This window comes from Ruditapes philippinarum, unplaced genomic scaffold (genome assembly GCF_026571515.1).
Source record: "Ruditapes philippinarum isolate M1 unplaced genomic scaffold, ASM2657151v2 ctg2846_1_1_1_1, whole genome shotgun sequence".
Lineage (NCBI taxonomy): Eukaryota > Metazoa > Mollusca > Bivalvia > Venerida > Veneridae > Ruditapes > Ruditapes philippinarum.
In genome coordinates this window covers 11588-31246 of record NW_026856836.1, presented here as the reverse complement: position 1 = coordinate 31246, position 19659 = coordinate 11588, and the positions used below count along the sequence as shown (strand labels likewise).

Below are 19659 nucleotides of genomic sequence, written 5' to 3'. Positions count from 1 at the left end.
GTCATTGTTTTTAACTATATGTGTATAGTAAAAACTTAAAAAATCTTCTTTTAAAAAAACCCAATGAGCTAGAACTTAGATGTTTTGCATGAAACATCTTCTTATGGGTGTCTACCAAGTCTGTTCAAATAAACAAATAAAAGCCCTTGGGTAAAAATTGGGCCGCGGGGTGGGGGGGGGGGCTACATACAGGTGAGCGACCTCAGGGCCATCATGGCCCTCTTGTTTAAAAAAACAATTGTTTAAATCTTTATATCTGTTGAAATTAATGATACTTTACAGATTTATACATTTTGTAGTATAGCCTGTTGCATTTAATCAATTTCCACTCACAGTGTTCATAGTTTTACCTTTAGAATGAAGTAATGTTTATTTAACTATTTTGTTACATATACAATGCTATGCTCATTTTTGCTGTTTTTAGTGCTAGATTTTGTGATGTATAATAAATGGTAATTGGGTGGAGGGGAGGAATGGTCCAAGACATTAAATAATGGATCAATCCCTACTCTGACCTTTTATTTGAATGACATGCTCTTTTGTTAACAAATACGTTGTGGTGAAATTCTTATTGAAACACTTATCTAATAATTCAAACAAGATAGGTCAGGGATCTATGCATGGCACAGAATCTTGCTACAGCATTTTGCTTTGTAAATGTTGTGATTTAACGCTAAACTTGTCTAGCTTGTAACTTTAGCACTGCCCTTTGATATCAATATAAATTATTTAAGGTAGGAAGCAGTATAGAGCCTGGCCTGACTGCACCAATGGACAGGCAATTATGGCTTTACCCTAGTAGACCTTGGGCTGATAATTTTTACGGTTTCAGCAGAATGTGGGCTATGACAAATATTGTTCTTTTATTGAAATGAAAAGATACATGGTTACTTCATTAAATTATTTTATTCTCTAAATTTAGATACATTACTTGATTATCATTATTAAATATAATGCTCAACTATTGTTACTCATTTGAGCCGCGCCGTGACACAACCAACATAATGCATTTGAGACCAGCATGGATCCAGACCAGCCTGCGCATCCACGCAGTCTGATCAGGATCCATGCTGTTCGCTTTCAGTTTCCCTACTTATTAAAGGGTTTGTATGCGAACAACATGGATCCTGATCAGACTGTGCGGATGTGCAGGCTGGCCTGGATCCAAGCTGGTCGCAAACGCATTACGTTGGTTTTGTCATGACAGGCTCATTTAAACATTGTTCGATTATTGTTAATTTTATGTCATTTTTAAAAGTTTTAGCTTTGTTATAAGTGAAGAAAGATTAGATCTACATGTATATGTCGTATTCATATACAAAGTTCAATAGCATAATAATATCAGGAAATGTTTGTATACACTGCCATTTAGATAAGAAAGACCATGTTTTATTTTGCTTGTCTTTGCGATGCTTTGGTGCTAACAGTAGGGTATTAGTATTTGGGTTGTTGTGTTTCAATTTTGCCAACCTTATCTGCCATTTTTGCCTATATTCATCATACATTTATAGCAACTGCAAGGTTCGAAAATATATTAATTTTAATATTTACTGTTTTTGACGGTAGAGAAATGTACGTGGTAAATTATCGTATATATTACTTACTGTTAAATAATAAAGACTGGCATTTCAGTTGTTTGTCATATAAAATTGAATAAAAAGAACAAAAATGTATGGATTGTTTTGAAATATTGGTTAAATAAAACTTGTGCATTTTGTCCTTAATTAGACGCAGCTAATGAATGAAGTCACATCAATATTGTAAAAGATCATATGGCGACGGAAGAGCTCTGGGTGCCCCTCCTTGCATTATTTCAAGCATAAGCACAGACTTTTCGTAAGCTAGCCGTGTAACTCCCTCTCACGATTGAATCCAAAGGGACTTTGATTCAGTTTATAAATCGACTATTCAGATGTCTTAAAAATGACGGCATAAATAATACAATTAGTAAGCTTTCATGAAGTAGCCGTTTAGGTCAATAGACTTTCTATGGTCATGATGGTATTAAGAATATTTTGGGTATTTCCAGCTAATCCGGGGTGACGACCTTTTACAGTAGCAGCTTCGAAAATAAGCGGAACATATTGACATGATCTATTGTGAACGGTAGTTCACCGATAAAAGTTGGCACCGGGGCATTAGCACGGAAAACCTACACTTGCCCAGCCCGGATACCAACTAAGGCCGCTATTCCATTTATCAGTGGTCCGCGTCCGTCATCCGCATCCGTTACCGATTCGCTAATCAAAGAATACGTTGAATCTATTCCTTTTGTCCGTTTACCATCCGCTTCCGCGACGGCATCCGCGACGTTTCGCAGGATGAGCGATTTTTTACGGACGCGGACAGTCACTGACATGTCTCATCCCTACAAAATGCCTCGAACGAATTAAATACTTTATCGATTTCGAAAGAAAATACTAAAGAAGTCACCAAAATAGTGTAGGAGAACATATAAGTTTATGATGCAGCAATGACAGATTAAAAAAAACAACATCTGGTCATCGGTTGCTAAAGAGATGATATTTGAAAACCTAACTGATATTCAATGTTTGTTACCTAATTCTTTGATGTTACAACTGTTTTTGGTATTTGAATGAAATTATATCATATTCTACAAATAATTATCCTCTGTTCGCTATACTTCAATTAAAAGTATATAGAAAATAACGTACCTATGGAATAATACCCACGGACATGCCCGGACACGGATCACTGACGCGGACCACTGATCACGTATAAATGGAATAGCGGCCTAAGTCGGGGGGTTATTATAAAGGGTCGTGGACTAGTTTTCCCGAGTTACTGCTGATTGAAGTGATTATATTGATCATGGCATTCAACAGTATTTTCTTTTTATAGCCTGATTTTATTGACCTGTCAATTATGAATACATTATAGGACTCATTTAAATATTCGATCCCACTTCGGTTTGGTCCGTGTAGTTTACGAGAATTAATGTGGAGTATATTAGCCATGGATTGAAAGCCACGCCAGCTTAATGTGAAGGTTTTCATTAATTCACAATAGCACAGTCGGTTAAGAGAATGCCTGATAATTGAGAGGTCTGTTGTTCGATCCTTACTGTTGCAATTGTTTTAGTACTCTTTCTTTATTTTTGCAGTATATTTTAATGGAACAGATTTGTAGCGTGTTTACGGCATTGAAAATACATTTATTGATTTTCATCCGTTTTGTCTTAAACATGAATTCTTAAAACATGTTATTTAAAAAGAGTATAGACATAACAAAATTAAGTAAAACAAAACGAACAACATAAAATAATCATATATAGCTTAAATAATGTTGAAAGTATTAATAAGAAACGAGGTCTCGAACGTGTGGCACTTGGATTATAAACTCTTGCTTCACTCTATTGCGCTATAACGCAGAGTACACTTGGTTTAGAAATACATTCCATCGTACAGCGTACATCTCACGGAACTTACGAAAATCTACCGAAGATTAATATACTGTGTGCATCGACCGTGTAATATAATCAGGTTAATAAAACCAAACAATACACCAGTTTAACTGATATTTTCACTTTACGAATGAATGTTATCTTTGCACTTGGCAAATGTTGATGTTTCCGTCTTATCCCGATGTACGAGTACATTGTACAAACAAACTTGCCGTTATATAATTACGGTGCAAACTGTACACATTAAGAGTTACCAACGCGGTGTGGTTATTATAGATGCTACTGTAAAACATTGTACCCCGGGATTACTTTGGGAAAAACCCATATATGACATTTGCTTGACTCAGGAATACCTCGATTTCTATTTAATTGTTGGCAAGTCTTTTAACAAAACCTTAAGGAAAAATTGGACTGTCTGAGAAAGTGAAATATATCTGTAGAACACTTTTTATTGTAAACATTGCATGTACATAATATATACAATAAGAGAACAAAGTAAAAGTATAACATTTCCATATATAAAATCACTTGATAGAATTTGAGAAATATCCTTTATTTTCCCATATAACTTTTTTGGTGAAAGTGTTCTTGAAAAATAGATATTAAAGGGTTTATTTCATGTAGTTTCTTCTGGTAAAAATATGAAGCCAGGCTTATGAGTCGAACAAAATTGTAAAACATCTACCATACCATGTTTCACACAAAATCAACCGTGTTGCTTAAAGGTGTTGTGGACGTTGAGCTAAAACACCACTAAGACTAGGTAAAACACCACTAAGACTAAGTCAATTACGTAAAACGGTTTCTATATTAATACTAAGCAGCATGTATTTTGTAATCTTACATGTAAAATTTTGACTAAAATACTTTGATTATGCAAGCAGTGAAAATAATAAAATTAAATGAATGCTGAGAGTAATTCGGTGAACACATGATTGTATTGGCATCATCCAGCGGTCCCTCCTTTAAAACAGCTGATCAACTGTTTCTGTAATAAACGATATTCAGTGGAGTTTAAAGATGAATTTCACGGTCTTCCATACTTAAAATACCGGTAGCATCTGAGGCATAAGCAAACAAATATCGACTCTTTGGGACATAATAATATCGAAGGCTGGGTTCTAAATGTTGTAATTCCTTTGTGTCAAAAGCTGCAAGTTTCTTGTATATCCTGGGAAAACTGCAGTTTAATTGCACTGTTTATACTTTTACATCGTATAATAGTAACATAATAATAGTTGCTTTTGCTTGATTTATCGCATGATTGACTAAAATCATTTGATTTCAATGTATGATAAGATAGCAAATTAAAAACTATAGACATTGTATGATTGTATTTCTGTAAAGTATAATAAGTTGAAGTTGAGATTCGGTGAACGGGTTGCATCTCTATACGAGGAATGGTGAATCCAGGCACGAATGTCCGCTAAACAGGCCGCCCTCGTTAGCTATCTCGGGTTTAGTGCGCAGCAAATATCCACATTCAAAGTTCTCAAGTTCTGTTGTTGATGTACTAAAAAAATAAACAAAGATAGTAGTAACGATCTTTATTTAGACAAGTGACGTAATCATTAGAAATGCCACGCGCAGAAAATAAGTACGGAAACAAATCGGGAACAATTTAGCTTGTTATTTGTTGATGTACTGAAAAATAAAACAAATACAGTATTGGTTAATAAAATGTTGGCTACAAAATGCTTTGCTTGCATCATAATAAGTCCAAATTTCAAATCATACACTAGTATATTTGGACATGACGCCAAACGTTTCGTCCCTTTAAATTGTCAAAAAACGCCACAAGTATCACATGACCTGCGCTATTTTCACGTGCATAAAAGAGGAAAATTATTAAGAACTATTTACCTAATACATATACATGCAATTTGGTGTTGTTTGACACTTCACAAGATCAGCATGAATAGATGTAAAAATTGAGATATTAATTATGAGAAGAAAGATAAAAGCTTTAACAAACGCACACGCTCACGTGCACAAACAACCCCTGTACCTAATATGCACACCAAATATTCCTATTTCGCTGACGACATCTCGGCATTCCGGTCCGAGACCGACTCGTACCAGCCGGTTTCTATGTCTAGCAGCTCGTATCCGGTCCATCAGGATCCACGACGATCTTTCCGGTGAATCTTTTATTTTCTCTAAATATTCCTTTAGCTCTGTTCCAAACAAATTATTTCCTGTAGCAAAATAAAGAATAGTGGTTTTTACATGTACTTCAGGAATTGTACATAAAATTTATGGACAACATATGGATTTCGTTGCAAAAAATGAAACAAAACAAAACAAAAAGACATGTGTTTAGCTGTAAACAATACAAACTTGCATGTATCTGACTAATAACATAGATGACAATTGTTTTGTCGACATATAACTTATACTTGGCCGATAATACTTTACATGTATTCAATGTTATGATGACCGATTTGGCATTCTAGTGAGAGAGTTTGACCTTGTCACAACAATTTATGCACATGTATAGGAAATAGTACATTTCAAGCCTGGATGACAAAGCGGGCAAAAAATTTACATAAACATATTCGAGTACATAACATGTATTAACTGCACATTTCGAAGCACCTTGTGTTTATTAATAAGTTTTTTGTGTATGTCTACCACCGTTGACACGCTATAATATATTAATAGATAATTAAATAAAAATCCAATCTCAATTTACCTCCGCCTTCCCTCTGTGGTTTAAGGACATATTTCTCTGGCATCTGTAAAGCTTGACTAATTATTTCATCAGAATCTACCTGAATAACGTTAAAACGTTTTAAAATGTCATATTGTTTAAATTGTTTTTGCTATAGAAGTATTGTAGCAATGCTGTAAATTATTCACCTACAAGCTGTCTACAATATGTACAATAAATACAGTTTCTAATTACATGAAATCTCATGTACATCATTTTAAAATTCACGATACATGTAAATGTAATATACAATGTATGTTGAATTTATATACTAAATTATTTCATATCTAACGCTATTTTCTTTATGTGATAAATTTAACCCATTCTTGCACTTACGAACGAAGAAAAAAAATTGTTTGCAAAGAAAACTGTACTCTTTAAAGTTAAACAATAACATTCCCCAAACATAGATGTCAACAAAAATAACCCAACATATTCTTTTCTATTGTAACCTGTAAACATAGAATGTATTTGGTTGTATATAAGTTTGACAAATTACATGAATTAACTTTAAGTTCAGATTTTAAGGTAAATTTAATATGGACTTGTTTTAACTTGTGACTATGTTATAGATTTTGGCTACTTGTTTTAACTTATTTTTTACTTTCTGTATTTTTGCTCACGGATGTTGTTCAATATTTAAATTGTAATGTATGTATATTTGTATAAAACATGCCTACAGGCACGTATACAAGAATAAATTTAGATAAAACTCTCTGTCTCTAGCTATCCCATACAAACTGTGTGAACAAATAAACTTCATAGTCAAGTATTTGTCGAGACTGTGATAAACAGATAAAATTTAGACTTTATCCATCTGACTTCAATTCTAGACACTACGGTCGTGCCTAACATCTTGACTTGCGTTCAGTACTGGGAGTTGCCTTGCTTATACATGTATTGTCCCAGATAAACTCTTGTACTTATATTTCACCTCAGGAAATAAGATAACTATATCTACACATACATAAAAATAACTTCACTGTTTTCATCGTTTGATTTTAGTATTAAATGACTGACAAATAGAAATTTAACTTTAATCTTTTTACACGAATATGCTGGGGATTTATGTCTAGGTTTACTTTAACTTAAAATCTAGTTTATTAAGTTTACTGAGTCAGGTTTATCCGCAGTGTCTAGTTTATTTACTGAGTTTAGTTAACCTGCAGTGTCTTGTTTACTCAATATGTCTAGTTGACTCACTGTGTTTAGATAAATAACTCATTGTGTCTAGTTTACCCACGGTGTCTAGTTAATAAACTGAGACTTCAATGAAGTTTTCTCGATATGTTTTATTCATCCACGGTGCCTAGTTTTACCCGTGGGCAGTTCCCACTGTGCTAGTTTACTGAATATCTCTAGTTTACACACATTATCAAGATTACTCAGTGTCTAGTTCACACATTGTATCTTGTTTTCTCAATGTGTCTAGTTTACTCTATAAGTCAAGTTCACGGATTCTGTCTTATATTCTCCATTTATCTAGTTTTATTATGTCTAGTTTACTGTGTATTTTTTATTATGTCTAGTTTACAGTGTCTAGTTCATTGTTTCTAGATTACCGTGTCTTGTGCACTGTGTCTAGTTTACTCATTGTGTGAAGTTTTCCCGTAGTGTCTAGTTTTTTTTTATGATGTTTAATAAATTAATTTTTTAACTAACTACATGTAATAAGTTAATAAACTAAGCCTAGTTTACTCACTGTGTCTAGTTTATATAGTCCAACAAATGTAGATCGTAAATCGTTTATAACGTCGGCTCCTTTTATAAATTTCTCAAGCACTCCTGGTTCCGCTAAAACTTGTTGTATTTTCTTACATCCGGCCAGATGAAAAGCCACTGTTGGACATTTGATTGCACGCGATCTCTCTATGTCTAATCGTAGCTTGAATTCCTGTAACACAACATAAATGTCAAGTAACTAATTAATGGATGCTCGATAAGTTAGAAGAACGTTTTTTTAGTGCCCACAGGATACACATACAGGCGACCAAATCCAGTAGACATTTATTTAGTTTAATCACTATAAAGTGGAAATACAAAGAAAATAACACAGAAAGGAGTAAAAGAAGTACTGGTTTCTGAACGGTAACATGTGTAAAGCTGCATTGCACTGGTTGTCAACCGAAAGACTTGTCAGCGCCACCGCTACAATAAACGATTATTTTATATGTATATATTTGAGGTTATGTATACTCGCCACGGGTTTCCCATATGGAGAAGACCTCCAGAAGAGTATTATTTATTCATCTGATATGGCATGATACAGAAAGGCGCTTTAGCCTGCCAAGTTTTAAGCATTCTTACACGGAATCTCGATTTAAAGTCTCATCCGAAAGACTGAATAGTAATTTCAAATGGCCAGCCTTGGAATCGAACCCACAATGTCAAGATTACAAGTCTTGCACTCTAACTGATTGAGCTATGCGGACTGGTCATACCCAGATATCGTCGTTTTATGTCTTTATCCGACTGGTTTCCATGGCAACAATTTCCATATGTTATTGAGATGACCTGATGTAAGCGGCAAGCCGCATATTCTGCTGATAGATATCTTCTCTTACAACCACTCATTTTCAGATAATGTATTCTTAACATTCAATATTCAGACTTTGTCTGGAAATTATTTAGCAGTAAGTAAAAAAAAAACTGTTTTAGTTTAAAACAAAGAAAAGGGACTTACAGCTTCTGTAGGATAATGTTTAGGAGAATATCCGTATCTATAGTAGACAACAGCCACCTCCATACCGTCCCTGTCAAATATAATATCACATTAACTTGCTTCAACATTTTTATAATATTATCATTTATTATATACTTATAGATGAAATAATGATGAAATAAAAATGTGTTTTTTAATTTTCCTAATTTCACTGTTCAATTTATTTTTCACTGCGGTGAAACATATCTTCCGTATTTTTCAGCCAATGCACAAAATTGAAGTAGTAATTCAGCCATTACTCAAAATTAAATGAGAAGTCTTTAAAACAAGAGAAAAAGTATTAATAAAAAATAAACCAAACCATCAAGTTTATTCTATAAATGCAGGAATTATTTTTATCTTGGGATATGAAAATCTTGGGATATGAAAATTATCATATTTCACTCGTGTTTTTTTATTTTCATACCAACTGATGAAAATAAATCCTGTGAAGCAGAGTCAATCACTACCTCGTGTTTTATTAAGAACGGTCAGACCACGTGTGTACCTTATTTGAGCTTTAATATAAGAATTTATTTCCTTAAATGTTTCAAACTATCTTGTATACTACATACATTTAAATTCAGAATAAACGCTTTATTACTTTCTAATATGCTTACACTATGCCAGTATACCCCAAGGTGCCATTGACGCCAACATTCCACGATTCTAAATTAAGACTACCCCACTATTAAAAGCATTTTCTTCAGAACCGCAAACGGTCCTACTCTATTTTACTTATTTAAGCTTGTATGGGAATGAGTAGTTTTTTTTCTCCGAATCAATTTCGAGTCTGCATCCTCACAAGACTAACAAGTGCTAGTGTCTTATGAAGAAACATATGGTCGTGACCATGTTACAACTCAGACCCACAATCCAAGAGGAGACATTTAAACAACTTATAACCACAATTTCAGCATATCTTTATCTTTTTAACTCTTATATATTTCATAATTTATTTATCTTTAATTATATCTATTAAATGGTAAATATATAACCTGATAAAAGAAACCATATTTACACAAGCAGTTCTTTATTTTCTCCGAGCGTCATCTGGCGGATGAGTTGTGGGAATGTTCTATAAATAACTTTTACAGATCGGTCTATTTGGAATATATCTCTCTCCAGCCAGCGTTGATCCGGGGTATTAGGTTCAGGTATACCCACTATATACAGTATCACAGATCTGAAAACAAAAATAGGCCGACCTATTCCTATCTTTACTATATATGCATTCATATCTCAAACAAGAATGACATTAATTGGTCTTTTTTTGCATAAATTGTCTTACAATCGTTACTTTGTTCTTTGATTACAACATAATTTATATACCATATATACCTATATAAATACATGTAAAGTCAAAATGTATTCGAGTTAAATAATTAATTCTATAGTATAAAACATATAAATGGGCATATTGTTTAACTTATGATCACTATTTTTTATATATCAGCAGTAAGTTGATGTATTTTTTAAGAATTTTTAGAAGATTTTATCATTTGATATGATAAAAATGCCGATTTTCCGTTGCTGTTTTAAATGTTGTAACAAACTTTTCGGAATTCTTACTTCACTAGAGGTACATTAAACAACTAAAGTATTTTCATCAAGTAAAAACCTGTTTGTTATGTAGTAAATGTTTTAAATATCCAGATGATACAAACTTACAGTATAAAACTATACAAGTAGATTGAATCATTTAAGTACATTTTTGTATTCGGAACACTTTGACAAGTACCCATAATCCTTATCCAAAGTCTGACTGAAAGGGACGATACGTTGCGTATGTACATGGGTGTAAATGCTATTATCAAAGGTACAATGAAATGAAAAATTCGTTCATTTACTTTTTATTTTTGTAAAGTCTCCAAGCCTTTACCATACCATCCGCTAATCCAGCTGTAGGGTGGTTGTCTGGTAACTGTAGATAACAAATGAAGATGTTAAAATCATAGATAACACAACTATACTGTAATATTCAAATAAATAAATAATTACTCATAGCAGGATCTGTCTTTTTGAAAGGCCTCGCAAAAGTAACGACAGACATTGATCAAAGATCAAAGTAACGAAATTTCTACTCAAACTAACGCCTGCTCAAAGTGACCCGACTAAAAGTAACAAAAGACCCTGATCAAAGTAACGAAACACGTAGGCCTACTTTCTCTGTTAAAGCTCGTTCAAACTTTTATATTAAATTTTGTCTTTAAATGTTGTATCACACATTTACCTAGATCTATTTGGGTTCAAGTCAAGCCACTTAAATGACAGAGTATCACAGGTGCATAATCAACTGGACACGCGAAAACTTTAACAGTAAGTTAGTTTAACAGTGCGATGGACCGGGGAGTAGAAAGTGAGAAGTGGAAAAATGCATCTTGCTTAGGGACTGCAAGATTCGAGTAGTTATATACTACATACCAGATATAAAATTATTTGATATACAAGAACAGATTGTTGAATTAAATAGAAATGAAAAAAAGAGCAATGATAAATCTGTTAATGCTAACTCATGCATTACAGATTTCATCAGGTCCCCGTAGCGCAGTGGATAGCGCGCTGGACTTCTAATCCAGAGGTCGCGGGTTCGAATCCCGCCGGGGATGATTTTTTTTTATTTATGTTGTTATAATCAAACATTTCTTATAGTGTGACTACGCAATATTTAATTTCATGAATGAATTTACTTTAAAAGTTTGGGGGTTTTGACATTCATTCTTTCATTGAAATACCTGTTCACTGTTGAATGGAATATCTTCTAACGTTAGACTGTACCTGTAATGAAACACACAACATCATGCATCGAACATTAAAAAAAAATCAAATGTGTATTTACCTTTAATACGCTAATTATCTTAATTTTCCAATCTGGGCAAAAACAATTACCCGTTTTAAGTGAAAAAATTAAAATAAGTACCAGAAAAGCGTACAGTGCAGACCATGATCGGACGGCACGTATATTTAGGTTAGTGCCGTGGAAACCGAGAACGACCAACAATATCCGCATCATCTGACCATGGTCTGTACTGTTTGCTACATAGTCCTTCCATATTATGATTTTTCCCTGATAATGAATGGTTATGTTCAGATAGAAAAATGGACAAGTCCATTTAATATATATGCAACATTGTAAGGTTTAAACGAACGTAAAACGCTCCATAAATTATCATAATAAAACCTGATTTATGTAAATGAATGAAAAGTAATATGTCAACATAGAAACGCTTTACTAGATCTTAATAATAAAAACTATGGTGGCTGATTTCTACCATTTCGTGTCCTGGTGTCTTCACCCCTCAAATGTCGAATTTTGTTTGTTTGATTTGGTTTTACGTAACACCGACATAGTATAGGTCATATGGCGACGTTGCCAGCTTTACTGGTGGAGGAAGACATCAGGTGCCCTTCCGTGCATTATTTCAGGCACGAACTGGCATTAAATGTCGAATGCAAAGACACGAAGACACGAAATAGCAGAAATAAGCCACCATAAAAAAACTGACCTGTGTACGTCGGTCATACTGCTTATTACTCCGCCAGCACCGGAAGCAAAAGTGTTAAATTCCACCTGTTTACAGTCTTGTGTGACGTCATTATCATTTCTATATTCCATCATAAAGTCGTTGCGTGTTAATACAAGAGATATTTCCTGTAAAATGCAACATAACACACATTAAAGGCCAATTATACCTTAAAATTCTATAATTTTTATTGCTAAAAAAATATATTTTTGGTATCTTGTTACAGTTTAAATAAACTAACTCATAATCATTTGTCTCATACATAAACTGTCTTTTGCTTAATATATTGCTGTGTTTTCAAATGGTATATATTTATAGTGAAATAGTATCTTGTATGGAAGTCAAAATACTACATTGTTAACATTTCGCTACCTTTAAGACACATCACTGTATATTCAGTGCTACTGTTTTTTGTTGTTGAATATCTAACATACTCTTTATCCATTAATAAAACATTTTCTAACACATCTTTGCATTTCTAAAGAATGTCAAAAATTTGATTGTGCCGTTAAATGAAAGATAAAATAACATGTAAATAATCTCTTTGACAGAATTGGAGACAGCAGAATTAAAGTGCTGTGCTTCAACTTACAATCGTCAGAAGTTTTCTGAATCTATGTAACAGCTATTAAGAGTTTGTCCTTAACTTGCAAAATAAGTATCTAGTTAGTAACGTACTTAACAATATTTATTGTAATTCAATATACACTGTATTATTCTTTACGCTTGTATGATTAATTCTCATCAAGTCCCCGTAGCGCAGTGGATAGCGCGCTGGACTTCTATTCCAGAGGTCGCGGGTTCGAATCCCGCCGGGGATGATCCTTTTTTGTTTTTAAGGCATGATCAGTTGATATCAAGAGCCATCGACGTTCCGTTATCTAGCTGGATAGCTTCCCCAGAATCCAAAGTCACAGTCGAGATTCGACCCAACAGCGTTGAGGGGGCAAGTGGTTCTAAGGCAATGACCTTAACCACCCAACGACGGATTTCGTTATGAACCTAAAATAACCTAAATTTTTAGGTTTATTTATAGGATCACTATTACAGTAAAACCTCTTTTCTGTAAACCCATTTATAGTTACTGTAGTTTTAAGGTAAAACATTGACTACTCTCAATTATATAGTGATTTTACCTGAGTTATCCCTTCACCTCGCACAGTTTCATAAATTGTCCAAAGTTGTTTTGTGAAGTCGTCAACATTGAGCAATCTGTGAATTAAAGATAAACAAAGTAAAAGACTGAAAGCCATTGCGATTATGACCGGAAATAAAATTTCAGACACCTTACATATCTTACACTTAAGGCGGTCATCCTATCGCCATCCTACCGACAATCCATAACAAGAAATGAAAAGTGCACTCTTACTCACTATCGTACCATACATATATGTAGTTGGCAAATTAAAACACTTTTTCTCCTAAAGTTAAAAGATAAAAGTTCATATATTTTGCACACTGGATGCTTGTGATGAAATCAACTCCATGAAAAGTAAGTAATACAAAACAATTATACGATGTAGAAGTGTTGGTAAGCAAATCGTTCCAGTGTTACCCTTATGTTAACGGGCTGGACGCATATTCATTGAAAGTCATATTTCTAAAAAATGAAGAAAAGAATAAAAGAGAAAAGTTGTTAAAACAAGGGTTTCCGGCAATGTTTCATAACTCAACATGTTAAAGCTGCACAACTTGAAGACAAACAAAAGAAAACTGCATGGCAGAAATTGCTTACACAATGCCGACCTGCTGACATTAAATAAGTTAATAACAAAGTCAAAGGTTAGAAAACCCACCCTCAGACATTTAACAAATTAATAGTAGTGTTAACAATTTGAAAACTCACTCTCAGACATTCAATATATTAATAACAAGGTCAAAGGTCAGAAAACTTGCCCTCAGACATTTAACAACTTAATAAAACGGTCGAAGGTTGGAAAACCCGCCCTCTGACATTAATCAAGCTTATAAACATTTCAAAGGTGGAAAACCCCGCCCTCCGCGCCATTGAACAAGTCAAAAAAGGTCAAATTTTAACGTCAAAAGTTGGAAAAATACGCCCTTTGACATTCAACAAGTTAATAAAAAGGTCATAAGTTGGTAATCCCGCCCTTCGACATCCAACCGGTTTATTACAAGGTCAAAATTGAAAACTTGCTTTCCGACATTTAACAAATAAAAAACAAGGTTAAAACCTTTTGAAAATAAAAATAAAATCACGAAAAGGGTACATCCAGCTAGCATGTATAAATATAAAAAATGGCGTTCCTACCCTTTTAAACATTTCTTCATGAACTCATGGTCATTAGCAACTTTGTAAATCACAGTCTGGAAGGCTGTTTGTAAACCCCGTGTTTTCCTCAATACATCGCCTGGCAGTATACTGGGAAATAATGTAAACGGCATAGGTTCAAGTCTTTCCGGAAACTCGGTCGCTGTTATCTTTTTCTGAACACCTGAATTAAAGTTATCGTTCCTGAACATTGTTTACGTAAATGCATTTGTATACATATGAGTCGCGTCACGACAAAACCAACATAATAAGTTTGCGACCAGCATGGATCCAGACCAGCCTGCGCACCCGCGCAGTCTGATCAGAATCCATGCTGTTCGCTTACAAACCCTATAACAAATGGAGAAACTGATAGCGAACAGCATGGATCCTGATCAGACTGTGCGGATGCGCAGGCTGGTCTGGATCCATGCTGGTCGCAAACCCATTATGTTAATTTTGTCGTGACGCGGCTCATATATATATGAGACGGGAATATGTTTCACGTTGTCGGCATTTTCAACGACATACTTGGCAACGGACTTCTTTATTGTATCAATACACCAATCACTCCAGGGAGTCTTTTACTTGGCTTACATATAATATGAAAGCTTTTCAAAGATCATCATCACCACCACCATTATTATCATCATTTTTTTAAACATCTTCATCATCATGTCTTATTTATAACAAACTTTAGAAATGACTGAAAAATAAGTGATTTTTTTATGAAGAAAGCCTTAAACGAGCAGGCTTTCTTTGCAAAATGTTCCTGTCTGACACGATCTTTCTTTCATGGAAAAGTGATGCCATCAACTATTTAGTTTACCTTACTTAAATAGTTGATCTTACTTTAGTCGTGTTGCCATCATAGCATACCGTTTAACAAAGCCCATCCACCAACACGTTGAACCATTTCATCTAGTCTTTCTGGTGATAACGGCTTTCCATAGTCCTCCTCCACTGACACAACCCTTGACATCTTCTAGAATAACTGCTATTCGGACCTGCCAATGCTTAACCCTGATAACACAAAATTATATTATTTCTGAGAGTTTGGGACGGGGGTCGCATGGTCAATCCAGATAAGAAAAGTAAGATAAACATTATGTTTTAAGGTTTATTGGTCTAGCGAACCAGAATGTATTATTAGTTGTATCATAGTTAAGGGACCTTTCTGTTGAAAATGTGTCTGAGTAATATCGTATACATGTATGAGATGTATGAATGGTATTTATTCATTTATATCACAGAAGCTGTATAATGAACTGTTCACAGATATTTATTCAGGAGTTCACGCATTCACTGATTTTACTGTCGGTTTCACGCTAAAAAAAAGTCAACTTGCCTTTCAAGCGTATATTTTAATTTTATGTTGATTAAGAACATGTGACTTTAAGGCTTTTGAATGATTGGTTATTAATGCATGCCTCTCTCCAGATTATGCCAATTTTCATTAAAAATTGAAAATGTATTTTAAAGTTAAAAAAATGTAAAGTAATATGCACATAGCATACGACACTTACAATCCGCGGAAATTACCAAAAAGAGATTACAAATGCAAAAAAAGCTATCATTGCGTTAGTCACGTAGTATAGAAATATGGTGATAAATACTGCAATATCAGTCATTAATCGTACATAAATGTACTACATATAACATATAAATTAGTACTTGGGTTTTAAATCACTTATTTTTCTTAAAATCTTAGTACAACTTTTCTCTCAAGTTTGATTTTCTTGACATATTTTGCCTTATTTTGAATGTATGCTGCTTTAAAACTAAATATGATATCTTTCTGCATCGTTATATATTGATGATATAATTTTAATTTATCATCAGAAAAGCTTCAGTAGATCTAGATATTTCATGATTTTACTTATTCATTGATTCATTTGTTTTATTTTATCTTATTTATATCTTTTTTTTTATCTTTTTTTCAAACAATTAATCTGCATTTGATATAGTAGTGGAGCAGACAATGAACTTTAACGCAGACTGTGTATAAGGAGGTTAAAGAGGACATTCTAACCTTTCCACACACGGTCACCGTATGATGGAGTGACAACGGAAATCTTAAATTACCCGATAACTACATGTAAGTTATAAATTTACTTATATAATGCAAATAAAGACTATTGCATGGCTGTACACATGCTGTCCATTAATTTAATTTTGGACTAGAGCTAGTTTCCCCATTTCATGAAATATCTTGAGCGATAGCTTCGTAAATATCCGTAAAAATGGTTGTTTTTATTTAGAATATCTCAAATTTGAAATAAATCACTGGTGTCGGTAATATGCCAGGGTTTTTTTCTCTCTCACTATATAGCAAAGGCCTTATATGGGCCCCATAACAGTCTGCGCTCCAATGTATGAGCTCAACAACTGAAAGAAATGCCACTTGCGCTACTTATAACAAAATGTCTAAGTACATTTAGAAGTGTCACCTTTAAAGACCCTAAAATACAAATCCAAGTTATATACAGCCTGATGAATAAGATCTTTGTAAACATTTCATTATAAATAACTCAAGTAAATCTTTCTTTTTTCAAATAAAGAAAAGGATGGGCTGTAAATTATGTGGAAAACAACGCAAAGACAAAAATCGAAAATCAAGGTGTAGTACATGTATGTAGATAATATATACATATAGGTAAAAAAGCGACCTTTTCCAACAACATACTGTTAAGGTGTTAAAGTAACATTTAATTAAACAAGGACATAGTCTTCATTAGGCCTACGCATTTAACCAAGTTTTTGTGTATTCATTATCATTTTTTTTTTGACTGATGTAATTATCAAAAATGTTTCAATTTTATATTTCATCACCTTAGGAATGTGAAAATAGTACAGGAATCACGCAATTATAGGGTATGATATCGGTCTACGCAGTGTCTATTGCAATTTAAATTGAAGTTATGATGCGTAAGGTTTGATTACGCATGCCAACCATGCATATGCCTGGTGTTTTTCCCCCGCGTTTAAACGTAATAAGTATTTCAAAGATGTCATGTGCCTGACGTCATAAAAAACAATTTTGTCTTGTCTTCCCATCTTGATCGATGGCATACCATTTCATTTCATTTTTTTTAAATATCAAGCATAAATCACGATATATAACAAAAATATACGCAAGAAAACTTACAATAAATCCAAATGATATATATGCAAAAAAGGAAACAATATAACTTTATAGTTGAATGTGTCTATCTAATGTTTGCATTTTTGCCCACTGTAACTTACGGTGGCGCTTACAAAACACCATACAAACGTAACATGTATACATGCAAGCAACGTGCTGAAGCATAAATCGATTTATAACATAGCAGGGCTTTGTTTAACCATTTATCTAAAAGCACTCATAAAACAGATAATGTCACGCGATTTCAAATGTAATACAAAGTCTGATCTGACATCATTAAACGATGGAAAATGAAAGATTGTTCATAAGACATAACTTCTGACAAATTAACGAGTGATTTAATTGAGTAGCATTTCTACTTTCGTTATATCAGTAAACTAAAGAACGAAAAGTAACTTACCTTCGTGAGATGTTGATGTGTAATGTCCACTACTGTATTTATCCGTAGATATCATCAAACAATAAACCGATTTATCGTTACAGTTCAAACGAGTGTCAATGTTTTGTACTGCAGCGAATTCAATCTGTTCTATTTTTAGAACAATAGATAAGAGCGTGTAACTATGGTGTACACGTAGTGATTCAGTGATACATTGTATCAGCACAAGTACTAATTATTAACAATCCGTTATTGTCGCACACGCACAAATATGCGTGCAGTTCCCGCTTAAAAAATATATTTTAAAAAGCTCATTCACCAAATAATTTATTGTCGGCTCGTCACACACATAATGGTCTTGTAATGTAGAGCATCTTTTAGTTACGAGGCGGAAATAACCCAGTATTTTATATGAAGAGAATTAGTTCCCGTACATAAAATATAACCCATAATAATTATAAAGTCTTGTAGCATCGGTCATATTTTTCATTATAATCGTAGAAGAGGCCTTTTTACTACAAGTATCAAAAATAGACAAGAAAAAAGTAAATTCAAGAAATTTACAGCTTGGATTTCCAAACGTATTGAACTGCGCTAATTATGCATTTGCTCATTAAAGTCATACATTTAATTACTATGGTGATATCGAAGGACAAATTTTCGTATTTAAGTAAGTTTTTTTATCGTATTGCAAACTTATCTGTACAATAGATAATACTGACAGGACGATATATGGCAGAATTTTTGCGCGTGCGCTCAAGGACGTACATGTTTCGACAATACACAGGTGAAAATGTTTTCAAATGAAAACTTTTTGTACCTGCTGCAAAACTAATATTAACACTTAAATTACATCTGCGTAATTTGATATCCGTTTTTAAAGAATGCAAGTATAAATTTAGTGTGACAAATACAAGGACTGGTTTTGAACGGGAACTATATACTCGCATGCCACAGGATAATAAATGAGTGTAAATAGATTCACTACTAATTTTATTGAACGAGTTGTATATAATATACTTTGATGGTATAAGACTCATGAATTTAAATAAAAATAAAGCTACAGTCTCACTTACATCCCGGCAGAGCCCCGGTAGACGTCCGGGGTGATCCGGGAACGACCGGGGTACGACCGGGAACATCCGGGGTACATCCGTAACTCTGCCGGCAACGTCCTGGATGATCCGGGATGATCCGGGAACATCCGGCATTCGACCCCGGATGGAATAAAATATTTAATATCACCGGGGTGGTCCGGGATGATCCGGGAAGGTATAGCTTTGCCGGCTTCATCCTTAGCTCTGCCGGGAACGACCGGGGTTATACCGGGAAAGCACCGTAGCTCTGCCGGCACAAACCGGGGATGATCCGGGGTATGATATAGCCGGTAGAGCTACGGTAGAGCTACGGTAGAGCCCCGGTATATGCCGGCAGAGCCCCGGTAAATACAGGCAGAGCCCCGGAGGATAAAGGTAGAGCTACGGTTGATCCCGGTAGAGCC

The 19659-nt window shown here is 34.1% G+C and overlaps 1 protein-coding gene and 2 non-coding genes across 3 annotated transcripts; 2 read left to right on the top strand and 1 right to left on the bottom strand.

The window, feature by feature from the left end:
- Positions 1-4013: 4013 nt before the first annotated feature.
- On the bottom strand, positions 4014-18338 carry LOC132747858 (glutathione synthetase-like). The gene is made up of 13 exons (XM_060737385.1): positions 18180-18338; positions 15514-15657; positions 14635-14818; positions 13499-13574; positions 12345-12490; positions 11574-11616; positions 10689-10762; positions 9860-10024; positions 8821-8890; positions 7840-8031; positions 6120-6198; positions 5433-5622; positions 4014-4937 (listed from the first exon to the last, which is right to left on the bottom strand). Exons 2-13 carry the CDS (start codon positions 15614-15616, stop codon positions 4814-4816), a joined length of 1446 nt encoding a protein of 481 aa, XP_060593368.1. The 5' UTR covers positions 15617-15657; positions 18180-18338; the 3' UTR covers positions 4014-4813.
- Trnar-ucu (transfer RNA arginine (anticodon UCU)) lies at positions 11375-11447 on the top strand. The gene has a single exon. It is a non-coding gene; the product is annotated as a tRNA-Arg (tRNA).
- Trnar-ucu (transfer RNA arginine (anticodon UCU)) lies at positions 13111-13183 on the top strand. Its single transcript has one exon. It is a non-coding gene; the product is annotated as a tRNA-Arg (tRNA).
- Positions 18339-19659: the final 1321 nt, after the last annotated feature.